We start from the raw sequence: 23,435 nt of genomic DNA, 5'->3' as shown, positions 1-23,435 counted from the left end.
TTGGCCCCACCTGTCCAGCCCTGGCCCCATGGTGGCACCCAACCTAGGGGTGATGAGGCCACCAAGGTGTGGATGGAAGCCACGACAGGGCACGAGGGACTCTTGCTCAGTAGCTTTATTCACACGTGGGGTGCCCACGGCAGGGGCAGCAGAGGGCTGTGGGTGGCAGGGCATCCATCACTGGCAGGTGTTGTAGATCTGGACCTGCTGGTTGATGGTGGCCAACACCTCCCTCATCCTGGCCTCCAGCTCACCCAGCTGGGCCGCCTTGGCATCCAGCACCACCTCATTCTGCTCGTACTTCTTCTCCAGCACTGCGGGGGACAGAGAAGGGGGGGGGACGAGTGACAACAGCCCCTCGCCACATCTCTCCCAGCCCAGCCGCCCTCCCCAGCCTCACCTTGCAGCTTCCTCAGCTTGCCCTGGGCGTCCTCCAGCAGCCCTGCAGCCTCCTCACGCAGCTGCTGCGCCCGGTCGCCCGCCTGCCGCGCGCCCTGCGCCCGGTGCTGCACCAGCTCCTGCGCCGCCCGGTACCGGTCCCGCAGCGGCCCCTCAAGCACCTGCTTGGCCTCGCCGGCACGGTCCCGGGCAACGCTGGCTGCCTCTTGGGCACGCGTGGCCGCCAGGCTGTTGTTGGCACGCTTCACCTTCAGGGCGTCTGTCTGTCCCTCCAGGAGACCGACCCGCTCCATGGCGGCGGCCAGCTGCTGCTCCACGCCTGCCGCCTGCGCCTGCATCTGGGGATGGGCAGTGTCGGGGTGTCCCCAAGTAGGGATGGGTTTTGGGGTGCCAGGGACCGAGGGCAGCGGGGAGTGCCCTTACCGTGCCAATGGTGCTCTCGCTGTGCTGGATGTCGGCTGTGGCGCTGCGCAGCGCCTCCTTGGCCGTGCCCTGGGCTCGCTGCGCGTCCTCCAGCGCCTGCTGCACCGCCTCGGCTGTACCCCGCACGCCCTCCGCCCGCAACCTGCAGCCGGGGCGGCACGGCCTCAGCGCCAGCCCGGGTTGGGTCCAATTTGGGCCATGTCCCCATGTCACCACACTCACCTGGCCCTTTGGGCATCCTGCAGCAGCTGCCCGGCCTGGCGCACGTCGCCAGCTGTCTGCTCCAGGATGGCGTCCACGCTGGCGAGGCTGCGCACCCGCGCCTTGATCTCCTCAGCCAGGCGGTGGATCTGGGCCGGCGAAGCAGGCAGCGACAGCTCCAGCACCCGGCTGGCCACCACCTCGATGCTCTCGGGGTCAGCCCCCTCCTCTGTGGGGGGGAGCCATCAGTGTCACCCCTGTGCCTGCCGTGCCACGCGGTGCCCCAGGGTAGAGGGAACAGCGGGGTGGTGGTGGAGGGCAGCCATGGTTAGACCCATGGAGCAGGGGTGTGGGGCAGGAGGTGCAGCGCAGTGCAGAGCCACTGAGAGCTGGGCAGGGGCAGCCATCCCCCCCAGCACACCAGCACTCACGGCTCAGGAAGGCCTTGATGTGGCTGATGAGCTCCCGCAGTTCCTTGTTGGAGAGCTCCACGCGGGCCCTGGTCTGGTTCGCCTTGTCCAGGGCTGCCTGTGCTCGCTGCCGGGCTTCATCCGCCTTCCCCTTGGCCTCAGCCACCTGGGCAGGGGCAGAGACCCTCAGCACCAGCACACACGGCCACCCTGCTCCCACCCACACCCTTGCGGCACACACCCTGTGGGAGAGCTGGGCCACCTCGCCGGCCGCCCGCCGCAGCTCCTCCTGGGCGTGCCGTGCTCGGTCCAGCGCGCTGTCAGCCTTGGAGACAGCTCCGCCGCAGCTCAGCCCCCCGCAGCGCCGTGTCCCGTCCTCGTCCCGGCACCCGGCTCCCCCGCAGGGGCTCTCAGAGCAGGGCACGTCGCCTGCGGCACCGCACACCTGCAAAAGGCAGGCGGGCTCGAGCCGTCCCCAGGCGCTGTGCCCCACTCCTGTCCCCACGTCCCCACGTCCCACCTTCTCGTTGAGGGGGTGCAAGCTCAGCTCTCGTGCCCTCGCCGCCAGGTCCGTCAGCGCCCGCCGGTTGGCCGCGTTCTGCCGGTTGAAATTGTCGCGCCGGCTGGCCAGGAGCTGCTCAGTGCGGCGCCGCATGGCTGCCGAGGCGCTGACGGGGCTGGGCACGGCGCGGGTGGAGGCATCCGCGCGTTGCTCGGCCTCCTGCGACTCCCTGTGAGACTGACGGATGCTGTCGAAGGCACCTGAGGGAGGTGGAGGCAGCGTGAATCCCCTGTCCACCACCCTGGCATCCCAGCACGGGACCCCCGGTGTGGCTCACCGAGGAAATTGGAAGTCTTGAGAGTGTGCAGCCGCTGCCCCAGCTCCTGAAGGCTGTGGTTGAGGACACGAGCGCCCCGGTCCACGGTGCCCAGCACGTGGCTGGCTTTGAAGTTGGCGTCCTGCGATGCCGTCAGCTCCCCCTCCAGCCGTGTCAGCCTCTCCGTGGCCCCCCCGATCTGCCGCCTGCAAGGGAAGGAGGTGACAGCCCCGCCATCGAGGATGCCCGGGGAACCGTGCCCCACACTGGGTGCTCACCGCAGCTCCTCCGTGGCGTGCGTCAGGTAAGCGGCGGTGGCAGCGGTGGCGTTGCGGGCGGCCACCACGGCGTGCACGGTGGCCAGGCTCTCCTCAAGACGACGGAAGGTGCCCTCGAAGGCACCAGCGGCTCCGGTGTGCTGCAGGAGGCTGACCCGCTGCGCCAGCGCCCGGGTGCGGGCAGCCAGGTCCTGCACCACCCGGTCCCAGTCCCCGAAGCAGGGGTGACAGGGCTCGCAGGCGGGGAAGGTGCCGGCAAAGCCCCGGGCGCACTGGTCGCAGCGGACGCCCGAGACGCCGGGCCGGCAGTCGCAGTGCCCGCTGCCGCGGTGGCACTGGGCGCTGGCGATGCCGCGGGGGTCACAGTCGCAGGCTGCGGGGAGAGGGGGGGTCAGGGTGCCGCGAGGCACGGTGCAGCCCCCCCTGCCTGCCCCGGCTCTCACCTCGGCACTGCAGCCGCGGGTCACCCCAGTGTTGCTCCTGGCAGTCGGCGCAGGTCCGGCCCCCGAAGCCCGGCCGGCACGAGCACTGCCCCGTGAACTGCAAGACACGGCGCGGCCGAGGCTGGCACCCCCATCCCCACCCCGTCCCTCCAAGTCCCCGTCCCTGGGGCGTCTCACCTGGTTGCAGGCGGGTGACAGGGCGTGCTGAGGGTGGCAGGCGCAGGGCTCGCAGCCCTGCCCGCTGCCCAGGTTCCAGAAGTTGGGGCTGCAGCGGTCGCAGGCCTGGCCCTCCACGTGGGGCAGGCAGCGGCACTGCCCGCTCTGCCTGTCGCACTGGCAGTGCTGCGGCCCGCAGGTGCTGGGGTCGGTGCCCAGCGCGTTGCAGGAGCAACCTGGAGCCAGAGGGAAGCAGAGTGGGGACAGGGATGGGGATAGGAAGAGAAGGGGGAGGAGACTGGGATGGGGCGGGATGGGATGGGGCAGGATGGAGAGAAGTCGGACGGGGATGGGATGAGGACAAAATGGGGATGGAGTCAAGGCGGCAGTGAGAGTGGCGATGGGTGGCAACGGGGATGGGAACGGGCACGAGGTGAGGATGGGGACAAGGGTGGGGGTGGGACAGCAGTGCTGGGGCTGGGCAAAGGAGACGGGATGGGCCGGGCTCAGCACGGCTGTGTGTGCTCACGCCTGCAGCTGTGCCGCGCGGCATCCCCATAGAAGCCGGGCTGGCACTCGGCGCAGTGGGGCCCTGCCGTGTTGTAGAGGCAGCGCAGGCAGCGTCCCGTGCGTCGGTCGCACGCCTCCGGATCCGTCATGTCGATGTTATCGTGGCACTGGCAGGGCAGGCAGCGCCCCCCGGGCTGTAGCGGGTCCCCGTAGTACCCGGGCGCGCACTCGTCGCAGCGGGGACCTGCGGGCACAGAGCGTTGGGCACTGCCTGGGGACAGTGGCGGGGACACCGAGCGTGCCGTGGCGGGCACCCACCTGTGTACCCAGGGCTGCAGTGGCAGACAACCTGCCGGGAGCGCCCGTCCTGGTAGCAGGAGGCGGCGAAGTGCCGGGGGCTGCCGGGCCCCTCGGGGCAAGGGCAGGGACGGCAGTGCTGGCCGGAGCCAAGCGCCGGGTTCCCGAAGTGCCCGTCAGCACACCTGGGGGCAGGCAGTCAGCAGGGGCCAGGGCTGCCTGCAGCACCCAGCCCTGGTCCAGGCAGGCGCCCTGCTTACCTCTGGCACCTCTCGCCGTCCGTGTGGTCGCGGCAGCGCAGGCAGCTGCCCGTCCGGGGGTCGCAGTCCTCGGCGTGCCCGTTGCACTGGCAGGGCCGGCAGGCGGGGAAGCCCCAATGGCCCGGCTGGCAGCGGTCGCAGCGCGAGCCATGGGCACCCTCGCGGCAGGGACACTGCCCTGTGGTGCTGTCGCACACGGTGCTCACCGAGCCCTCGCTGCTGCACTGGCAGGCTGGAAGGCACCCAAGAGTCTGCCCCCAGGCTGTGGAAGCCGGCAGGCAGGGAGCCCCCTCCCCGCACCCCCTGCTCAGCACCCAGGCTCAGCACAGGGCATGGCCCCAGGCACTCACCTCGGCACCCACCGGGCCCGAAGCCAAAGGTGCCTGGGGAGCAGCGGTGGCAGCGCCGTCCCACGACGTTGGGCTTGCAGCGGCACTGCCCGCCCTGGGGCCGGCACTCGGCGCTGAGCGAGCCCTGGGGGTCGCAGAGGCAGGCTGCGGGCACAGAGCAGGTGAGCGGTGGCCACTGCAGCGGGCCGCGGGGCGAGCAGGGCCGTACTCACGCAGCGCCCCGTCGTGCAGGATGGCCGAGAGGCTGTGCAGGAGGCTGGAGCAGGGCTCGGCCACGGGAGCCTGCCCCACGGCGTGGAAGTGCTGAGCGCAGCGGTACCGCTCGAAGGTCTCCCGGCGTCCCATGGCGCCGGGGTCACCCGCGATGAACATCTCCAGGGAGGAGTAACGGGGCAGGAGCACCAGCTGGGGGGGGTCAGCGGGATGTCACCTTGTCTCTCCTCACATCCCCTAATGCTGCATCCTTTGCGGCACCCTGCACAGCATCCCCATGCCCCCAAAGGGCGCTGTGCCCCATCCCGGACCCGCTCACCGAATCGATGAGCACGCTCGCGGTGGAGTCCTGCCGAGCTGTGGCACAGCCCAGCTCCAGGCGCAGGGTGTAGGAGACGCCCCGCTCCAGGCAGATGGGCTGGGGCAGCACCACGTACCTGGGGGGGCAAAGCAAAGCCCGGGCAGCTGGGTGCCTCCTGCCAGCCCCGGCTCAACACAGCCCTGGTGGGACGCTCACCTGGCGCCGGACGGGAGGCTGGTGGAGAGCTGGTCATCAGCCGGGATGGTGTTCCCACACGGGCTGCTGGCGGAGACAGGGCTGGGGCGCAGCACCCTCACCCGCACCTCCTTCCAGGGCTCCGGGTGCTGCCGGCAAAGAATGGGACAGAAATCGCTGCACCAAAAGCCCCACAGCCGCTCCTTTGGACATGCACCGGCTAGGGCTCACCTGGGGCTCGTAGCGGACGACCACGTCGTACTCCATGGAGAAGGGCACGTCGCTCACGTGGAACTCCAGCCAGCTGCCCTCCTGCACGCGGGCAAAGCCTGTCCCTGTCCACGAAGCCGGGCGGCCTGCGGGAGGCTCACGCTCCACCACTGAGCCCTGGGGTAATGGACATCGTGAGATGGGACCCCAAAATCTCCTTGGCTCGCAGGCACTGCACAGCCCGGCTGCTGCCTGATGGGGCAATGGGGCCAAGCAGCATCTGCTGGCTTGGGGACCCTGCAAATGTCCCTCCTGGTGCCCTGCTCAGCCCACGTCCCCACCAGGGACAGCTTTGCCCCTCACCTGGTGCAGCCGGGCATCCTCAGCCTCGTAGGTGTAGTGGTCCAGGTTGATGTGGTAGAAGCCAGGCTCCACTTGCCCGCACTGCCGGCCCACCACGTGGCTGCGACACCGGCACTGCCCCGTCTCCATGGCACACCTGGCACCCCGGCAGCACCGTCAGCCCCCCGGAGCCGGCTGGGACACCCCTCGCACCCTCAGCCGTGATAAAACTCACAGGTTGTCACGAGCACCTCCCACGTCGCAGTCGCAGGGCCGGCAGCCCTGGAGATCGTGGCTGAGAGCCCAGTGCTCGGGCTGCAGAGAGCGAGGGCATCAGGAAGCGGCCGGCTGCGGTGCCACGGCCCTGAGCACTGTGCCCAGCCCCTGGCATGGCCCCGAGCACCGTGCATGGCCCCTGGCACAGCTCCGAGCTCCGTGCACGGCCCCACTCACCAGGCACTGGTCGCAGTTGCGCCCGGTCACCAGCCGCTTGCAGAGGCAGTCACCGCTGATGGGATCGCACCGACCGCCCTCCGCCACCGTGCCGCGGGGGTCACACCGGCACCCTGCGCAGGGACCCCGTGGCACCCAGCAGGGCCGAGCCACGCGCTCGACACCAGCGGGTGCCCCCCCCATGCCCCTGGGGCCAGCCCCAGCCCTGGCAGCGGTACGTACGCTGGCAGCCCTGCGGGTTGGCAGCGCTGAGCCCGAAGAAGCCGGGTTTGCAGCGGTCGCAGCGGGGGCCCTGCACGTGCTCCTTGCAGCGGCACTGCCCCGCGATCAGCCCCCGGGCCGGGTCGTCGGCGCCGTCGCACAGCCCCCCGTCCAGGGAGCCCTCGGGGTCGCAGTCGCAGGCTGGGGCACGGGCAGGGTCAGCACCCGGACCCCTTGTGTCGACCCCGCACGCCCGTGACACCGGGACCAGGTGCAGCATTGTCCCGCCCCGTGCACCCCTGGTCCCTCCCCGCAGCCCGGCTCCGACCTCGGCACACGGCGGGGTCCCGCAGGTCCTTGCTGGGGTCCTTGTAGTAGAAGGGCTTGCAGAGGTGGCAGCGGCGGCCCATGGTGTTGTGCTGGCAGCCGTCGCACACGGCCCCGCTGGTGTTCCCCGTGGCCAGGAACACAGCCATGTCGAAGTGGCAGCGCCGCGAGTGCTCGTTGCAGTCGCACCCTGCGGGGACGACACCACGGCATGGCACGCGGCACCCCCAGCCCCAAAATCCTCCACCCTGCAGCACGGCACGCGGCGCCCCCAGTCCCCAAACCCAAACCACTGTACGTGGGGTGCCAAAACCCCCAAGCAGACATGCAGGGCCCCCAAACCCCCCACGACAGCACACAGGACCCCATTCCCAGCCCATGGGCACAGGGTGGCTGAGTGCCGCGGTGCCAGCACCGGCGCGGGGCACTCACGGCGGCAGGCGTTGGTGCTGGAGCCCTCGGCCGGGCGCCAGGGCAGGTCGTGGTAGAAGTCCTCGCAGCGCTCGCAGTTGAGGCCCTGCGTGTGGTGCTTGCAGACGCAGCGCCCGTGCACCTGCCGAAACACCGCGGTGAGGGGCTGCGGGACCGGGCACCGCATCCGCCCCGCTCCGGCAGGGTACGAGGGCCGCCAGCTCACTTACCATGCCGTCGGCGGTGGTGGGGGCCCCGCTGAGCGGGGCGCACTCCGAGGCGTGCCCGTAGCAGAAGCAGTTCCCGCGCAGCACCAGCTCGTACAGCGCGTAGTAGTACTTCTCCCGGATCTCCCGCCGCGAGTCCAGCAGGTCGTCCCCCAGCGTGTGCAGCTTGGTGAGGTTCACCCGCAGGTTGGTGACGCGCAGCAGGTCTGGGCAGGACAGGTGGCAGCGGTGGCACGGGGCGGCCGGGCTGCTCACGGCTCCGCTTGCCCGTGCCCCCTGCGTGCCATTGCGCCGGGCTGCCCGTGGCCGAGCGCCGTGGGGCTCATGTGCACGCGGTCGCCGCGCCGTGCGCAACGCGCCGGGGTCCCAGCAGGGCAGGACTGCTCCCCGGGGACTGCAGCTTCCCAGCATCTCGGCCCTGCAGATTCCTCTCCTTTTGCTCGCAGCCTAAATTTAGCCCTGGCTGGATGATTAACCCACGGCGTCCTGCGCCTGGTCCGATTCCTCCGCCCGCTACCAACCCCGTCCCGTGCGTCTGCTTGGTGCTGGGCTGGGCACCTGCATGGCCGCCCCCATCTCCCTTCGCTGGGCACCCTGCAGTGTCACACTGTCACCAGCACCCCAGGGCCAGCTTGCAGCCCCCGTGGGCTGGCTCCATCCCCCAGCCCGCCGCGGGGCTCAGGGCAAGGGGAGAGCAGCCAAAATAGCGGCACCCGAAATAGAGCAGACAGGCGGGAGCCGGGGCTGGCGACTCACCCTGGATGGCAGGGCTGTAGGGGTCGCGGATGGGGATGGCAGGGTCCAGCACGCGGTAGATCACCTGCGGGGCGAAAAAGGGCGGTGAGGGGCTGGCAGGATCCCCGAACCGTCCCCCGGCACCGCCGGGGCCTCACCTCCCCCTCGGTGGAGGGCTCGATGTCAGAGTAGCGGGACTCGCAGACGACGTCGTTGATGCGGCGCGGGGGCCCGCGGGGGACGTGGGGGAAGGCGGCGGCGCAGTCGTAGGCGAAGTAGCGGTACACCTTCCAGCTGCGCCCGAAGTCGGCCGAGCGCTCCACCAGCATGGCGGCGGGGCGGAAGGTCTGCGAGGCACGCAGCTGGGACGGGCGCCCGCGGGCTGCGGGGTCCTTCCCGTCCCGTCCCGTCCCGTCCCCCCCCCGGCACCCACCTTGAAGGTCATGATGAGGTGGGTGAAGTGGAACTCAGCCTCCAGGTCCAGCTGGATACTGACGTGCTCCACACCTGCAGGGGGGTGGCACCCGTGACTGCGGGACCCCGGGGGGACCCCGGGAGCCGGGGCTCGCCCTGCCTGGCCGTGGCGCAGGGGCGCGTCCTTGCCGGCTGAGTCACGGCTTCCTCGGCGTGGGAGGACGGGAAGCGGAGCCCCCCAGGGACGCCCCGCCGCCCCCGCCGGGCGCTCACCGTTCTCCGACTGCCACCAGGCTTTCTTGGGGCGGGGGGCGAAGGTGGTGACCACGTTCTCGATGCGGTGGCTGTCGGCGTTGCTGCGGGCGTCGTAGGGGCGCCGCGAGTCGCAGACGAAGCACTTCTTCTCCTCCTGCGAGCGGAGTGGGACGGGGTTGGCGGCGACCCCGAGCCACCCCGTCCCCTGTCCCGTGTCCCCGTGCCGCTCACCTGGAGGTGGCTGACGATGCAGTAGGGCTGGGGTCGCCGCAGCCCGCAGGTGGACGAGGCGCTCAGCCGCTGGGCTCGCCCCACCAGCAGGTCCCCGGTGGCCGGGTAGCAGCTGCCTCGGGCGCAGCCCTGGGGGGCGTCGGGGGCGGCGGCGGAGGCGGCTCCCCCGGGCCCTGCGTGGGCAGGGGGCGGCTGAGGCCGGGTCCCCCCCTTCCCCGTCCCCTTCCCCCGGCTGCTCCCGGGCCGGGAGCGCAGCCCTGCCGGGGCCCCTTCCGCGACCGCCCGGAAATGCCCCGCCGGGACCGGACCCCCGCCCGCCGCCGGGCCCCGCTCCAGCACCGGGGGGGGTCCCGAAGGGTCCCGGGCCGGGGGGGCGCGCACTCACCGGCCACCAGCGGGGCGAGGAGGAGGAGGAGGAGGAGGAGGAAGGCGGCGGGGGCGCGCATGGCGGCGGGGGGGGAGCGCGCGGGGGGGAGCTGGGCAGGTGGCACCCGAGGGGGGGGTCCGTGGGGTGCCGGGGGGTGGTCCCGTGGGGGTCCCGCCGCCCCTCTCCGAAGTTGGCCGCGGGCGCAGCGCTCGGGGCTGCGCGGACAGCGCGGGGCGGGTCCCGGCAGGGGCGGCCCACGCGGGGCCGGGCCGGGGCCGTGCCCGCCCTGCCGGAGGCGGGGGGCGCCGGGGGGTTCGGTCACGCGTGACCGCGGCGTGGGGGGGGTGGGAGGGGGGCGCGGCGGCCGAGGGGCAGCGAAGGGCCGGACACGGGCAGCCGGGGCTCAGGGCTTTATTTGCAGGTGCAGCCGCGCTACAGACGCCCGCGGGCTCTTTCCACGCGGCGTGGGGCCGTGTCCCGCGTGGGGCCGGGACGGCGGCACGGCAAGGCACGGCACGGCACGGCGCGGCCCTGCGGAGCTCCCTAGCAGGTGGCGTAAGCGTTGGCCCGCTCCTGGATCTCCTGCAGCAGCCCCGAGACCTGCCGCTCCAGCGCCTGCAGCTGCGTCGCCTTGGCCGTCATCGCCTGCTCGTTGGCCCCGAAGTGCCGCTCCAGCTCTGCGGGGACAGGCAGCGTGGGCGCAGCGCGGACGGCACCCCCCTGTCCCTCCCTGCCACCCTCACCCACGGGGACACGTCCTGGGGTATCCCGGGTGGGATGCGGGGAGCACGAGGGGAGACGTGCAAGGGAAGGTGGGCACCGAGCGGGGTCTGGGTGATGGGGAACTGCCCGCCCCGTGTCGCCCCCTTACCTTCCAGCTTCTTCTTGCTGCTGTTGGCCTTGTCCAGGAGGTCCCGGGCCTCCGCCGTCAGCTGTGTCACACGCTGCAGGGCCCCGCCGGACACCCCGGCCAGCCCGCTCACCCGGCCCTTCAGCAGCACGTAGCGCTGCGTCACCTGCTCCAGGTCCTGGGAGCACAGGGGCACGGTGAGGCTGAGCGTCCCGCACCCGTACCCGCCCGGTGCAGGGCTGGGGCTCACCTGGCTCAGAGTCCCCGAGGTGGCGGTGGCACGCTGCGCCGCTTCCTTGGCTTCCTGGGCCAGGCGCCGTGCGCCCTGTCCCCGCTCCTGCAGGGCGGCGACGCGCTGCACCAGCTCCCGCAGCCGCCGCTGCAGCCGTGACTCCTTCCCCTGCAGCGCCTGCAGCTTGCGCTCCGCCTGGGCAGGCACGGGCATGGGCTGCTGGTGGGCACCGCGAAACGCCGTGCCCGAAACGCCAGCCCTGCATCACCCCGTGCCCCTAGGGTACCAGTGGCACTGGCCTCATTACTGCTGCCGTGCCTACAGGCATCAGCCTTGCTCTCCCCATGTACCTACCCCATTACCCACAAGGTGCCACAGCGCTGACCCCATTCCCCCCATGCACCCAAAGCCCACCCTGCTCCCCAGCATGCCCAGGCTCCCCGACCCCAATATCCCCCCAGTGTTCCCACAGCCCCGCTGCTCCTCACCTCCCTGGCGCTGCTCTCGGCGGCCCGGATGGCGTCCTTGGCGCTCTGCAGGGCGCTCCCTGCCACCGTCACCTGCGCCTGTGCCATCTGCAGCACGCGCTGCGTCCCCGCCAGTTCGTCCCTCACGCCCTCCGCTCGCACCCTGCAGGGACACCAGCAGCTCCAGTCCTGGCCAGAGCCGGGGTCACAGCCCCCAGCCCCCTGCCCAGCCAGTACGTCCCCACCACTCACCTGGCATCCTGTCCCTGTGCCAGCAGCTCTTTTGCTGCAGCCAGCCCCTGCGCGGTGCTGTTCAGCACTGCGTCCACTCCATCCAGCTGCCCGATGCTCTCCTGAATCTCCTGCAGCAGCTCCTGGATCCGGCCGGGGCTGCTGGGCAGGGAGATGTTCAGCACGTGCCGGGCCACCAGCTCAATGCTGCCTGGGTCCGCTCCCTCCTCTGTGGGGACACCGGAGCGGGGTGGGCTCAGGGCAGGCACAACATCCTGCGCCGTGCCCAGTGCCCACCCGGTGCCGGCCCTACCTGCCAGGAAGGCCTTGATGCGCCGGATGAAGTCCCGCAGCTGCGCCGTTGCCTTCTCTGTGTGGCTGCGGGCAGCTTGTGACCTCCCCAGTGCCTCCTCCGCTCGGCTGCGGGCGCCACGCGCCAGGTCCTGCACCTCCTGCATCTGGGGACACGCGAGGGGACACGAACGGGGCATGCGAGGGGGTGTAACAGGCAACGGGACCCATCGAGGGCACAGAGGGCGCACAGGGGCACCACCCCTACCTTCTGTGCCACAGCGCTCAGCTGTCCCAGAGCCACCTCCAGCTGCTGCGAGGTGTTGCGGGCGCTGCTCAGGGCTCGAGCTGACACGGGCAAGGCCCCCGTGCACCCCGTGCCCCCGCAGCGCCGTGTCCCCGCGCTGTCCCGGCACAGGGCTCCTCCACAGGAGGATTCTGCGCAGCTCCGGTCCCCGGGCGCCCCGCAGATCTGCAGGGGTGCAAAACGGGGAGGTGGGGTGGGCAGAGCACGTCGCATGGGGAGAGACCCCCCTCTGGGTGTGCCACCTGGCTGAGGGGGGGTCTCCCCCCTGTGTCCTTTCCCCCCTGTGTCCCACTCTCACCTTCTCATTGATCCTGGCCACGCTGAGTCCCGACACCCGTTTCTGTGCCTCCCGCAGGGATTTCCGCTGTGCGGCCATGCTGCGGCGGAAGGCATCGCCCCGCTGCCGCAGCACCCGCTCGGCCGCCTGCCGCGTGGCCCGCGCCCCGCTCAGCTCGCCCGCCGTGCCGTTGGCCACCGCCTCTGCCTGCCGCGAGTCCCGCGCTGCCGCCACGATGCTCTGGTAGGACTCTGTGGGTAGAGGGTGCCCCACGTCCCCTGAGTCCCACCACGTCCCCAGCATCCTGCTACAGCTCATGTCACCCATGTCCCTATGTCTCACTGTGTCCCCAGAATCTCCTGACTATCCGGAGTCTCCTGTGCCCCACTCTCTCACCATGTTCAGAGTCCCACCACGTCCCCAAAGTCCCCCACGTCCCCAGAGTCCCTCTATTCCCAGGATCTCCCCATGTCCCTAGGACGCCCCATATCCCCAGAGTCCCCATCATCAGAGCATGGCCACCCCCACGTCCCCAAGCCCCTCGCTGGATGCTCTTACCCCCAAACCCAGCCGCCGCCACAGTGCCGAGGACACCTTGGAGGTGGGAGGCGGTTCGGTTGAGCTCCCCCAGCTCGTGGCTCAGCCCTGCCAGCCAGTCGCGGTGCCGCACGTCTGCCTGCTCCAGCTGATCCAGATGTTGCTCCAGCTCCTGCAGCTGCTTCCAGAAGTCGTCCAGGTCCGTCCTGCGGGGGCACAGAGCTCTCAGACCCCTCTGGGTGACAAAATTCCCCCCCAGCCCTCAGGGTGCACTTGCCTGGTGCCGTCCAGCCGCCCGGCCAGCTCCTGCAGGAGGGGGCTGCCAGGGCTGCCCCCCTCGCCCAGCAGCCGCTCCGCGCGCCCCAGGGCCTCCTCCAGCGCCTGCAGGCGGGGGCTGAGCGGGGGCGCAGAACCCCCCTCGCGGAGTGCCCGTGCCCGCGCCCCCAGGCGCCGCAGCCTGTCCCGCAGGCTGCCCAGCGCCACGTCCCAGCGCCCAAAGCAGGGGTGGCAGGGCGAGCAGCGGGGGAAGGCGGCCTGATAGCCCCGCTGGCAGCTGTCGCAGCGCAGCCCCCCGAAGCCCGGTCGGCACCGGCACTGCCCGCTGGCTCGGTCGCACTGCGGGCTCTCGGCGCCCAGCGGCTCGCACTCGCAGGCTGTGGGGATGGGGGCTGTCACAGCCCAGCCTCCCCGGGGGTCCCTGTGTCCCCAGAGTGCCACCGGGTCCCCTGGGTCACCCATGGCTCCAGGGTCCCACCATGTCCTCAGCATCCCACTGGGGCTCCAGGGTCACCCCCATCCCCTGGGTTCTACCACCTCCCCATGAGCTCACTGTGTCCTCAGGGTCCCTCATATCTCCAGGGTCCCCATATTCCCAGCATCCCCCATATCCCCATGACCTCCCACATCCCCAGAATCCCACTGCCCACCCAGGGTCCCCCTGTGTCCCAAGGGTGCCCTATGTCCCCAGGATCACCCTGTGTCCCCAACCCCTCTATCCCCAAGCCCCCTCCTTCCCCAGCATCCCCACATCCCCGGACACCCCAGAGCCCCCACACCCGGTCCCCGGGCCGTGCTCCCACCTCGGCACTGCTGCTCGGGGTCCCCCCAGTGATGCTCCTGGCACTGGGAGCAGACGCGGCCCCCAAAGCCGGGGCGGCAGTGGCACTGCCCTGTCACCTGCAGCAAAAGTAGGGTGCTCAGCGCCCTGCTCGCCCAGCCCTGGAGGACACAGGACATGTGCCGGGGGGCTCACCGCATCGCAGGCGGGGTGCAGGGCACGGGTGGGGTGGCAGCCACAGGGCTCGCAGCCCCCCACTTCCCCCAGGCTCCAGAAGTGGGGCGCGCAGCGGTCGCAGCTCCTGCCCACCACGTGGGGCCGGCAGGCGCAGGCCCCTGTGGCACGGTCACAGTCGCAGGCACCGGTGGCGCAGAAGGAGGCCAGCGTTCCCCGCGGGTCGCAGCTGCAGCCTGCAGGCGGTGAGCGGATGTGTGGGACACAGGCAGGGGCAGGCAGGGGGGCTCGGCCCCTTACCCCCACCCCAAACCCCCAGAAACCCCCAAAACACCACATCCCCCATCCCCTGCACAACCCACACGTGTCCCCATGCCCACCCCAACCCCTCACATCACCCCAAACCCCCACGTGTCCCCGGTCCCCTGCTCACGCCGGCAGCTGCGCTGCAGAGCATTGCCGAAGTAGCCGTGCTGGCACTGGGCGCAGCGGGGCCCGGCGGTGTGGTACAGGCAGCGGTGGCACTGCCCCGTGCGGGGGTCGCAGGCCCCCGGGTCGCTGGTGTCGATGTTGTTGTTGCACTGGCAGGGCCGGCACGCTCCCCCCTCTGTCTCTGGCGCCCCGAAGTAGCCGGGGGAGCAGCGGTCGCAGCGTGGCCCTGCGGGGACAAGGGCGGTGGCACCGGGGTCCTGCAGCCGCAGTGCTGTGGTCCCGCGGCACGGTGCCCGCCTGCCCCTCACCGGCATATCCGGGCGCGCAGAGGCACACGATGTGGTGTGTCTCCTCGTCGGCGTGGCAGGCGCTCCCGTGGTAGTGCCGCGTGCCGGGGTAGCCGGGGCAGGGGCAGGGGCGGCACTGCTGCCCTGAGCCCAGCACCGGGTCCCCGTAGTAACCATCCTGGCACCTGCAAGGGTGACAGTGAAGTCTGGGGGGTTCATCCCATCCCATCCCATCCCATCCCGTCCCGTCCCATCCCATCCCACCCCATCCCATCCCACCCCATCCCATCCATTATCCCACCCCATCCCATCCCATCCATTATCCCATCCCACCCCATCCCACCCCATCCCATTATCCCATCCGCGCCACCCCACCCCACGCAGGCCCACCTCTCGCAGTGCCGGCCGGTGGTGTGGTCGCGGCAGCGCAGGCAGCTGCCCGTCCGGGGGTCGCAGTCCTCGGCATGCCCGTTGCAGTGGCAGGGCCGGCAGGCGGGGAAGCCCCAGTGGCCCGGCTGGCACTGGTCACACTGCCTTCCCACAGCACCGGGCTGGCAGCGGCACTGCCCGCTGCCCGCGTCGCACAGCTGGGACACGGAGCCCTCCGGGGAGCAGGCGCAGGCTATGGGGTGGTGCAGCTCAGGTCAGGGTGACCGCCAGCCAGAGCAGCCCCATGTACGACAGGGGGCTCAGACAGACAGACAGAGGGGCCCCCTGGCATGCCCGGCATGCCGTCACACCCCACTACTCACGGCTGCATCCCAGGGGCCCGAAGCCGTAGCTGCCGGGGGCGCAGCGATCGCAGCGGCGGCCGAGGACATGGGGCTTGCACTCGCACTGCCCCGCCAGTGCCCGGCACACGCTGCTGCGGGAGCCCTGCGGGTCGCACTGGCAGGCTGCGGGGCGGCAGGGACACGGCTGGGGATGGGGACACCCCAACACACGCTGCCACCATCCCCTGCCCTCCCCTGCACTGGGCATGGCACCATCCGGACCCGCCGCACCGGGCATGGCTCCATCGTCACCCACCTGCCCGCCCGTGCCCCCACACCCTGTCCCCATGGCCCCACTCACGCAGGGCGCCGTCGTGCAGCAGGGCTGAGACGCTGCACACCAGGCGGGCGCAGGCTTCGGCCAGGGTGTGCGGGGGGGCCATGCGGAAAGCCTCCAGGCACCGGTACCGCTCCAGCTCCTCGCGCCGCTGCGCCACGTCGGCTGCCGCCCCGTGGAAGCCCGGCAGCTCTGACACGCGTGGCAGCAGCACCAGCTAGGGGGCACCAGGGAGGAGGTGGTGGAGCTGGGGGCTTGGGGACACCCCACAGGCCGAGTATTCCTTTTCTTATCCCCTTTACCATCCCCATCCCTAACCCCAACACCTCCCATCCCATCCCATCCCATCCCATCCAACCACTCCCATGTGTAGCCCCAAAGCGGGGTCACTGCCCACCCCAGGACCCCCATCCCTGCCCATCTCCCCACCCGTGCTGAGCACCAGGCACGGGGCAATGGTCCCCCCCTTTACCGAGTCAATGAGGATGAAGGCGCCGGGGTGGCGCTGGGTGACGCCAGCCCGCTGCAGCCGCATGGTCACCTCGTACGGGGTGCTGGGCTCGAAGCAGAAGGGCCAGGACAGCAGCACGTACCTGTGCAGAGGCAGCCCACCTTCCTGTCCCCTGTCCTCATCCCCATCCCCTCGCCTACGTTCTGGGACTGCCCCTGTTCCATCCCATCCACATCCCATCCCAATCCCTCGTATTTGGGTGTGTGGCAGGGCCATCCCCATCCCCATCAACATCCCCTCATCTCTGAGCATGTGGAAGGGCTGCTCCCATCACCATTCTTCTCCTGTCTTTGTCCCCATCCCATCCCATCCCATCCCATCCCATCCCATCCCATCCAATCCCATCCCATCCCAATCTCCATCCCCATCCCATCCCCATCCCATCCCCATCCCCATCCTGTCCCCATCCCGTCCCCGTCCCCGTCCCCGTCCCCACCTCTGGCTGTGGGGCAGGCTCTCCCGGTACATCTGCTCAGAGGGCAGCAGGTTCCCGCAGCGGGGACTGGTGGGCAGCGCTCGGGAGCTGACACTCACCACGGCCTCCCAGTCCTCGGTTGACTGTGGCGAGAGGCGAGAGCCCATCAGCACTGGCCGTGCCACGCGGTGCGTACCAGGGCCGTCCCGCGGCCGCGCTCACCTCAGGCTCGTAGCGCAGCAGCAGCTCGTACTCCATGGGGTAGGGCACGTCGTCCACATGGAAAGTCAGCCCGGCCCCGTCCCGCACACGGGCGAACCCCAGACCCGTCCAGGTCACCATGCGCCCGGCCCTGACCCGCAGCACCGGCTCCACGTCGGGCTGGGCACGACACCGGCACGGCTCAGCCCCGGCCCCCGGCTGCGCCCTGCCGTGCCCCTGCCTCCCCCCGGCGCTCACCTTGGGAGGCTGCTGGCGGCTGCGGCGCAGGGGTGCGCGGGGCTGGGGGGCACGGTAGGGGCTGCGCTGGGGCCGCGAGCGTCCCTTCCGCCCCACCGGCTCCCCGGGGCGGTGCTGGGGGCAGTCCTGGGGCACCTCCGCACGCACGGCGCCCTGTGGGGACGGGGACAGACGTGCACGGGGATGGTCATGCATGGGGCATGGGGACGGCCATGCGTGGTGCACGGTGTCCCCGTGCATGACCCTGAGCTGGGGACACTCACTGGGAGCTGGGGATGGCTGGGCCCATGTCCCGTGGCTTGCTCGGCCTCGTAGGTGTAGTGGTCGAGGGGGGCGCAGAAGAAGCCGGGCTGCACCTGGTCGCACTGCCGGCCCATGAGGTGGGGGCGGCACGGGCAGGCCCCGTCCTCCATGGAGCACCTGGGGTGACCGTCCTGTCCCTCTGTCCGTCCTTCTGCCCAGCTCTGCTGTCACCCACCCCTCCCTCCCTGTGCCCCTCCCTCCATCTCCAGGGTTGGAGACCCCGTCCCTCCATCCCCTTCTCTCCCCAGCCCTGTCCCCATCCCTCCAGCAGCGTCCCCATCGCCCCCTCCCTGCCTGACCCCCCTGCCCCATCCCCATCCCCGTCCCTGTCCCCATCCCACCCGGTCCCTGTGCCCCGCCATGGGACCCCACCGGTTGCTGTAGGCTCCCCCGAAGTCACAGGAGCAGGGCCGGCAGCCCCCCACGTCGTAGCTGAGGCCCCAGAACTCGGGCTGCAGTGAGATGGGGGAGATGTGGGGCAGGCGTGGGGCCAGCCGGGCCCTGGGGGATGTCATGCCAGAGCAGGGTGCGTGGGGCAGGGCCGCGGGGCCGGGGCACTCACCACGCACTGGCTGCAGGAGCGCCCGGCCACGAAGCGCTTGCAGTAGCAGTCCCCGCTGATGGGGTCGCAGGGGGAGCTGCCCGCCACCGTGCCCCGCAGGTCGCACCGGCACACTGACCGCCACACGCGTGTGCACACACAGACAATGGGCTGGCACGCAGCACCACAGCCCCTAACACCCCCCCAGTGCTCCCAGAGGTGTTCAGTGGCAGCCCCACAGCCCTCCCTCATTGTTCCATGCCCTTTGGTCCCCCACCTCTCCAACCCCACCCCTTCATCCCAACCCCTCCATCCCCTCCCCACCCCTCCATCCTAACACCTCCGTCCTCATCCCTCCACCACCATCCCTCCATCACCATCCCCACCTCTCCATCCCCATCCCCACTCCTCCATCCCAACCCCTCCATCCCCATCCTCACCTCTCCATCCCCCTCCCAAACCCTCCATTCCCATCCCTCCATCCCCACCCCTCCATCCCAACCCCTCCATCCGAATCCCAACCCCTCCACCCCCATCCGCACCCCCCTGCCCCCTGCCCACCCCCAGTCCCAGCTCACGCTGGCAGCCCTGTGGGTCTCCCTGGCTGAGGCCGTAGGCTCCGTGCCGGCAGCGGTCGCAGCGGGGCCCGGCCACATTCTCCTTGCAGCGGCACTGCCCCGCGATCATGCCCAGCGCCACGTCCGTGTGTGCGTCGCAGGCGCCGCCATCCAGCGAGCCCGCAGGGTCGCAGTCGCACGCTGCGGGGACACCGCGGGAGCTGGGGCTGGTGGCACCGGGGGGCGTGGGGCCGGGGGTGGCGGGGCCGGGGGCACTCACGGGCGCAGGCGGTGGGCGCGCGGATGTCGGAGCGCGGGTGACGGTAGTAGAAAGGCTTGCAGAGGTGGCAGTGGCGGCCCATGGTGTTGTGCTGGCAGCCGTCGCACACGGCCCCGCTGGTGTTCCCCGTGGCCAGGAACACGGCCATGTCGAAGTGGCAGCGCCGCGAGTGCTCGTTGCAGTCGCACCCTGCGGGGACGACACCACGGCATGGCACGCGGCACCCCCAGCCCCAAAATCCTCCACCCTGCAGCACGGCACGCGGCGCCCCCAGTCCCCAAACCCAAACCACTGTACGTGGGGTGCCAAAACCCCCAAGCAGACATGCAGGGCCCCCAAACCCCCCACGACAGCACACAGGACCCCATTCCCAGCCCATGGGCACAGGGCGGCTGAGTGCCGCGGTGCCAGCACCGGCGCGGGGCACTCACGGCGGCAGGCGTTGGTGCTGGAGCCCTCGGCCGGGCGCCAGGGCAGGTCGTGGTAGAAGTCCTCGCAGCGCTCGCAGTTGAGGCCCTGCGTGTGGTGCTTGCAGACGCAGCGCCCGTGGATCTGGGGGGGAACACCCGGCTCAGCCCAGCCGCCAGGCCCCACAGGGCGCCGTGTCGAGCCGTGCCATGCCAGTGTGCCTCACCATGCCGGGGACGGACGGCGGGGCGCCAGGCGCGGGGGCACACTCGGCAGCGTGGCCGTGGCAGAAGCAGCTCCCGCGCAGCACCAGCTCGTCCACGGCATAGTAGTACTTGTGCAGCACCTCCCGCCGCGAGTCCAGCAGGTTGTCCCCCAGCGTGTGCAGCTTGGTGAGGTTCACCCGCAGGTTGGTGACGCGCAGCAGGTCTGGGCAGGGCAGGCAGCAGGCTCAGCCCCCGCCGTGCCGCCCCAGAGCCCCCGTCCCGCCCTTCCGCCACGCACCCTGGATGTCGGGGCTGTAGGGATCTGCCACCGGGATGGAGGGGTCCAGCACCTTGAAGATGACCTGGGGGTGGGATGGAGCAGGTCAGCGCCGCCCCCTGCCCCGCTCCCGCCGCACCGCCGCGGCCCCACGCACCTCCCCGTGGCTGGAGGGCTCGATCTCGGAGTAGCGCTGGTCACACAGCACCTCGTCGATGTGCCCCGAGGGCTGGCTGGGGATGCCGGGGAAGAGCTTGGAGCAGTTGTAGGCGAAGTAGCGGTACACCTTCCAGCTGCGCCCCAGGTCGGCCGAGCGCTCCACCAGCATGGCGGCGGGGCGGAAGGTCTGCGGGGCACGCAGCTGGGACGGGCGCCCGCGGGCACCACGCAGCCGCCTGGCACCGTGCCGTGCCGCACCGCGTCCCCGTTACCTTGAACTTCATGATGAGGTGGGTGAAGTGGAACTCGCCCTCCAGGTCCAGGCGGATGCTGACGTGCTCCACGCCTGCAGGGACGGACGGTTACAGCCAGGCTGGGGCAGGCACCCCCACATGATGACACCCCCCGGCCTCACCGTTCTCCGACTGCCACCAGCTCCGCTCGCCGTGGGGGCCGTGCAGGTAGATGACGTTCTCGATGCGGTGGCTCTCGCGCAGGGATGGGTCCCGCGAGTCGCAGGTGAAGCATTTCTCAGAGTCCTGTGCCGGGAGCGTCACCCTGGGGGTGGGCGGCCGGGGGCTGCACCGGCACACGGTGCCATGCCGTGCCGTGCCGTACCGCGCCGTGCCATGCCGCGGGCTGCAGGCTCACCTGGAGGTGGCTGACGATGCAGTACTCCTGGGGGCCGTGCAGCCCGCAGGTGGACGTGGCGCTCAGCCGCTGGGCTCGCCCCACCAGCAGGTTGCCGGTGGCCGGGTAGCAGCTGCCTCGGGCGCAGCCCTGGGAGGGGTCGGGCTCTTCCCAGCCCCCCGCCGCTGGCACCCCCGCTGAAAAAGGGCAGGGGCACGGGCTGGGGGGGCTGTGCCAGGACCCCATATCCCCTGCGCACCCCCTGCGCCCACCCCACCCCCAGGCACGCCATCCCGCCCCGTCCCCTGTCCCGACCCACTGATGCAGCACCAAGCTCCGTGACCCGGAAAGGTGCTGGCAGCGCTGCCGGGGCCTCGTGACCGGGGGGGCAGGGAGCGGGGCTGGGGGGGCATCACGGGTGAGTGGGGCACTGGGGCCGGGAGCAGGGTGCGGGTGTGCCGCGGGTGCTCGCATGGGGCCCCCAGCACGCAGAGCGGTGCAGGGGGGAGCTGGGAGCCAGGTCAGGCGCTCACTAATCCCGCGGGGCTCAGCACAGCCCGGATTCCTGGCTGGGATTTGCAGCGCCCAGGCTCTCGCTGACTCGGGGAGCATGGACACGGCCGCTGCTGCTTGCAGCCGCTGCCCCGGAGGGGGTCCTGGGGCCACCAGAGCCACGGGTACGGTGGGCGCGCAGCCACGCGCAGGGCACGGCGAGGCTGGTGCTTACCCAGGAGCAGAACGAGCGCCAGGACATCCATGGGCAGCCGCGGGCTCTGCCTGTGGGGACACGGGGACGGCGCTGCAGCACGGGCACAGCTGCCGAGGCCTCTCCCAGCTCCGGTGCAGCCGTGCACTGCGGGGAGCAGGGGTTCGGCGGCACCCACCCCCACCCCTGGCTGCACCCCAAGCCCCACGGGGCTCTGCGGTGCAGCCCCCCGAAGCCAGACCCCACACGGGCAGTGCCGTGCCCCTTCCCACAGCCCCCAGGAGCACCCGTCCCTGTCACTGTGTCTGTCTCCAGCACTGCTGTCCCCAGAGGGTCCCAGGGAAACCTGGGGACGGGAGCCAGCAGCGCCAGAGCAGGCTGGGCAAGGACATCCCTGCAGCTGGCCGGGGTCCCGCTGTTAAATTTAGGCTCGAGTTGCCTTTTGTGCTTTCTTCTCTCCCGTTACCGCCTGTTTCCAACCTCGCAAGTGCTGGATCAAAGCCTGGCCCCGGCGCTGCCTAAACACAGCTTTCCTGTCCCCGCGCGGGAGCCAGCCCGGGGCGGGGGGCCCAGGGGATGCCAGGGCCCGAGCCCAGCCGGACGCCCATGCTCTGCCCCGGCGCCAGCCCCGCTCGAAGCCACGCCAACGCGGCAGGAGATGCAGCGCGGGGCCGCGTGCAGGCAAGGGGTCCCCGAGCCCCATGAGCCCCCGGGCCGGCGGTACCTGGGTCCTGCTGCGGCGTGCGGGGCCGGAGGCGAGGGCCCGCTGCCCCCGGGCTGGGTGTGCAGAAATGAACCCGGGCGAGAGAGGCGATGGGAAAGCAGCGGGCGGCTCTCCGGGCCCCCCCGCCCCGCGCACGATTCTTATTCAAATGCGCTGCCCGCTGAAAGGGACGGCGGTCTCCAGGCTACGGGAATGTCACTGCCGATTCCTTCTGCCTGGAGGCCCTCGCCACCCGCCCGCCAGCGGGGATGTGGGGGCCAAGCCCGGCCAGGCGTCGGCAGCCTGGGCACGCCCCGGCCCCGGTGGGGAACAAAAGGTGCCTCGTGGGCCGGCAAGCCGGCAGCGCCGCGTTCCCCGGGGCTCCCGGCTCGGCGTGGCGGGAATGCGCCTGCCTTGGCTTGCACCGGGGCGGCACGGCACAGCACGGCGGGACGGGTGCCCGACGCCCTGGGAACCGGCTGGTGTGGCTGTTTGTGGGGCCAGGCTGTGGCCCCGCTTCCTTCCCCAGCTGGGAATGCCCCATGGCACAGGCACCGGCAGGGCTCCGCAGTGGGGCTGTGCCGGGTTCCCACAGGCCCAGGGGGTGCCCACCCTCCCCACGGACACGGCTCGTTGGGTGAAGTCCGGCATGTGCCCACCCCGGGAAGCGCCCGGTGGGTGCGGGAGGACCCAGCCCCTCTCCACAGGGTCCCCGCAGCCCCTCGCTTGTGCGCCACTCACCCACGCCCACTCCCAGGGTGAGGGGTTCCACGCCCCGGGGCTCCACGTCGGCTCCTACCTGTGTGCGTGGGGCTGGCACGGCGGGCAGGTGGCCGTGCCCCGGGTGGGCTGCGGGGCGGGGCCCCCACGGCACCCGCTGGGCTCGGGGCTGGGCTCGGCTGCTTGTTCCTGGAGGAGGGCGGCCGGCGCCTGTCTCCTCCTCCGCGAGCCGTGCCAGGCGAGGGGAGGGACCTGCCTGCGCCGAGGTTTAGCCAAGGTGAGGCAGAGGCCAGGTGCCAGCCGGCGGTGGCCCACGCACAACGTGACGGTGCCCCGGGGGCTGGCCGGGAGCTGGCGCGACGTCCCCGGGGGCTGCCGTGCCCCGTGGCGCGGCACCGCCAACGCGTGGCACGGTCGGGACTCGCCGTGGGGGCCCGTCTGTGCCCATGCAGGCGCGTCTCCGCCAGCAGCATGCGGAGCCCCGGGGCGGCAGGGCAGACAGCCACGCTCCCCCGCAGGACGGATCCTGCTCCCCCCGCGCTGGCACCGTGGGCACCGCCAAGCCCTGAGCCAGCCCAGCCCCGCTCACCGAATGCCAGATCCCGAGATCCTGGGGAGCGGCCGGGCTCGGCAAAGCCCTCGCTGTCACGCGGGGACGGCGCCTTTTATTAGCCAAGGCTGGAGGAAGGAAGGGGACCCACGCACTCCGCGCACCAAGGCTGTGCTCTGGCCGCACGCCGGTGAGCGAGGTGGTGGGAAGATACAGCAGGAAGATACACGGGAAGATAAAGCAGCCCCCAGGGCCCAGCAGGGCTCAATGGACGCCCTGATGTGGCCCCGGCTCATCCCCAGCACCTTGTCAGGGCGAGGGATGCTGCGGGCAGGGCCCTGCTGGGTCCCCGTGGGCCTCGTGCTCAGCGCTGTGGTTTCCTGCAGGTTCG

At 71.3% G+C, this 23,435-nt stretch overlaps 2 protein-coding genes across 2 annotated transcripts; both read right to left on the bottom strand.

Annotated features, from left to right (window-relative positions):
* Positions 1–100: 100 nt before the first annotated feature.
* Positions 101–9,526, bottom strand: LOC121075374 (laminin subunit beta-2-like). Its single transcript, XM_040568541.1, has 32 exons — positions 9,446–9,526; positions 9,061–9,233; positions 8,848–8,983; positions 8,594–8,667; positions 8,319–8,507; positions 8,182–8,245; positions 7,429–7,631; positions 7,220–7,340; positions 6,789–6,977; positions 6,482–6,661; positions 6,260–6,372; positions 6,042–6,121; positions 5,828–5,963; positions 5,486–5,641; positions 5,276–5,403; positions 5,078–5,195; positions 4,758–4,950; positions 4,546–4,689; positions 4,196–4,427; positions 3,957–4,120; positions 3,658–3,882; positions 3,150–3,364; positions 2,973–3,069; positions 2,530–2,902; positions 2,273–2,457; positions 1,954–2,195; positions 1,675–1,878; positions 1,455–1,599; positions 1,045–1,252; positions 823–964; positions 401–737; positions 101–314 (listed from the first exon to the last, which is right to left on the bottom strand). The coding sequence occupies exons 1-32, from the start codon at positions 9,504–9,506 to the stop codon at positions 178–180; spliced, it is 5,364 nt and encodes a 1,787-aa protein (XP_040424475.1). The 5' UTR covers positions 9,507–9,526; the 3' UTR covers positions 101–177.
* A 296-nt stretch (positions 9,527–9,822) lies between these two features.
* LOC121075376 (laminin subunit beta-4-like) lies at positions 9,823–22,708 on the bottom strand. Its single transcript, XM_040568543.1, has 35 exons — positions 22,574–22,708; positions 21,093–21,142; positions 20,387–20,562; positions 20,151–20,274; positions 20,008–20,081; positions 19,734–19,922; positions 19,598–19,661; positions 19,320–19,522; positions 19,117–19,237; positions 18,686–18,874; positions 18,427–18,606; positions 17,870–17,982; positions 17,680–17,759; positions 17,268–17,424; positions 17,005–17,157; positions 16,768–16,926; positions 16,567–16,688; positions 16,092–16,212; positions 15,644–15,836; positions 15,322–15,465; positions 14,960–15,191; positions 14,591–14,754; positions 14,284–14,508; positions 13,872–14,086; positions 13,699–13,795; positions 12,897–13,272; positions 12,641–12,825; positions 12,104–12,333; positions 11,767–11,970; positions 11,521–11,665; positions 11,229–11,436; positions 10,998–11,139; positions 10,528–10,704; positions 10,299–10,455; positions 9,823–10,104 (listed from the first exon to the last, which is right to left on the bottom strand). The coding sequence occupies exons 2-35, from the start codon at positions 21,121–21,123 to the stop codon at positions 9,971–9,973; spliced, it is 5,484 nt and encodes a 1,827-aa protein (XP_040424477.1). The 5' UTR covers positions 21,124–21,142; positions 22,574–22,708; the 3' UTR covers positions 9,823–9,970.
* Positions 22,709–23,435: the final 727 nt, after the last annotated feature.

The sequence above is a fragment of the Cygnus olor genome, chromosome 10 (genome assembly GCF_009769625.2).
Source record: "Cygnus olor isolate bCygOlo1 chromosome 10, bCygOlo1.pri.v2, whole genome shotgun sequence".
Lineage (NCBI taxonomy): Eukaryota > Metazoa > Chordata > Aves > Anseriformes > Anatidae > Cygnus > Cygnus olor.
The sequence above is the reverse complement of the archived record's forward strand: the minus strand, read 5'-3'. Positions and strand labels throughout refer to the sequence as shown.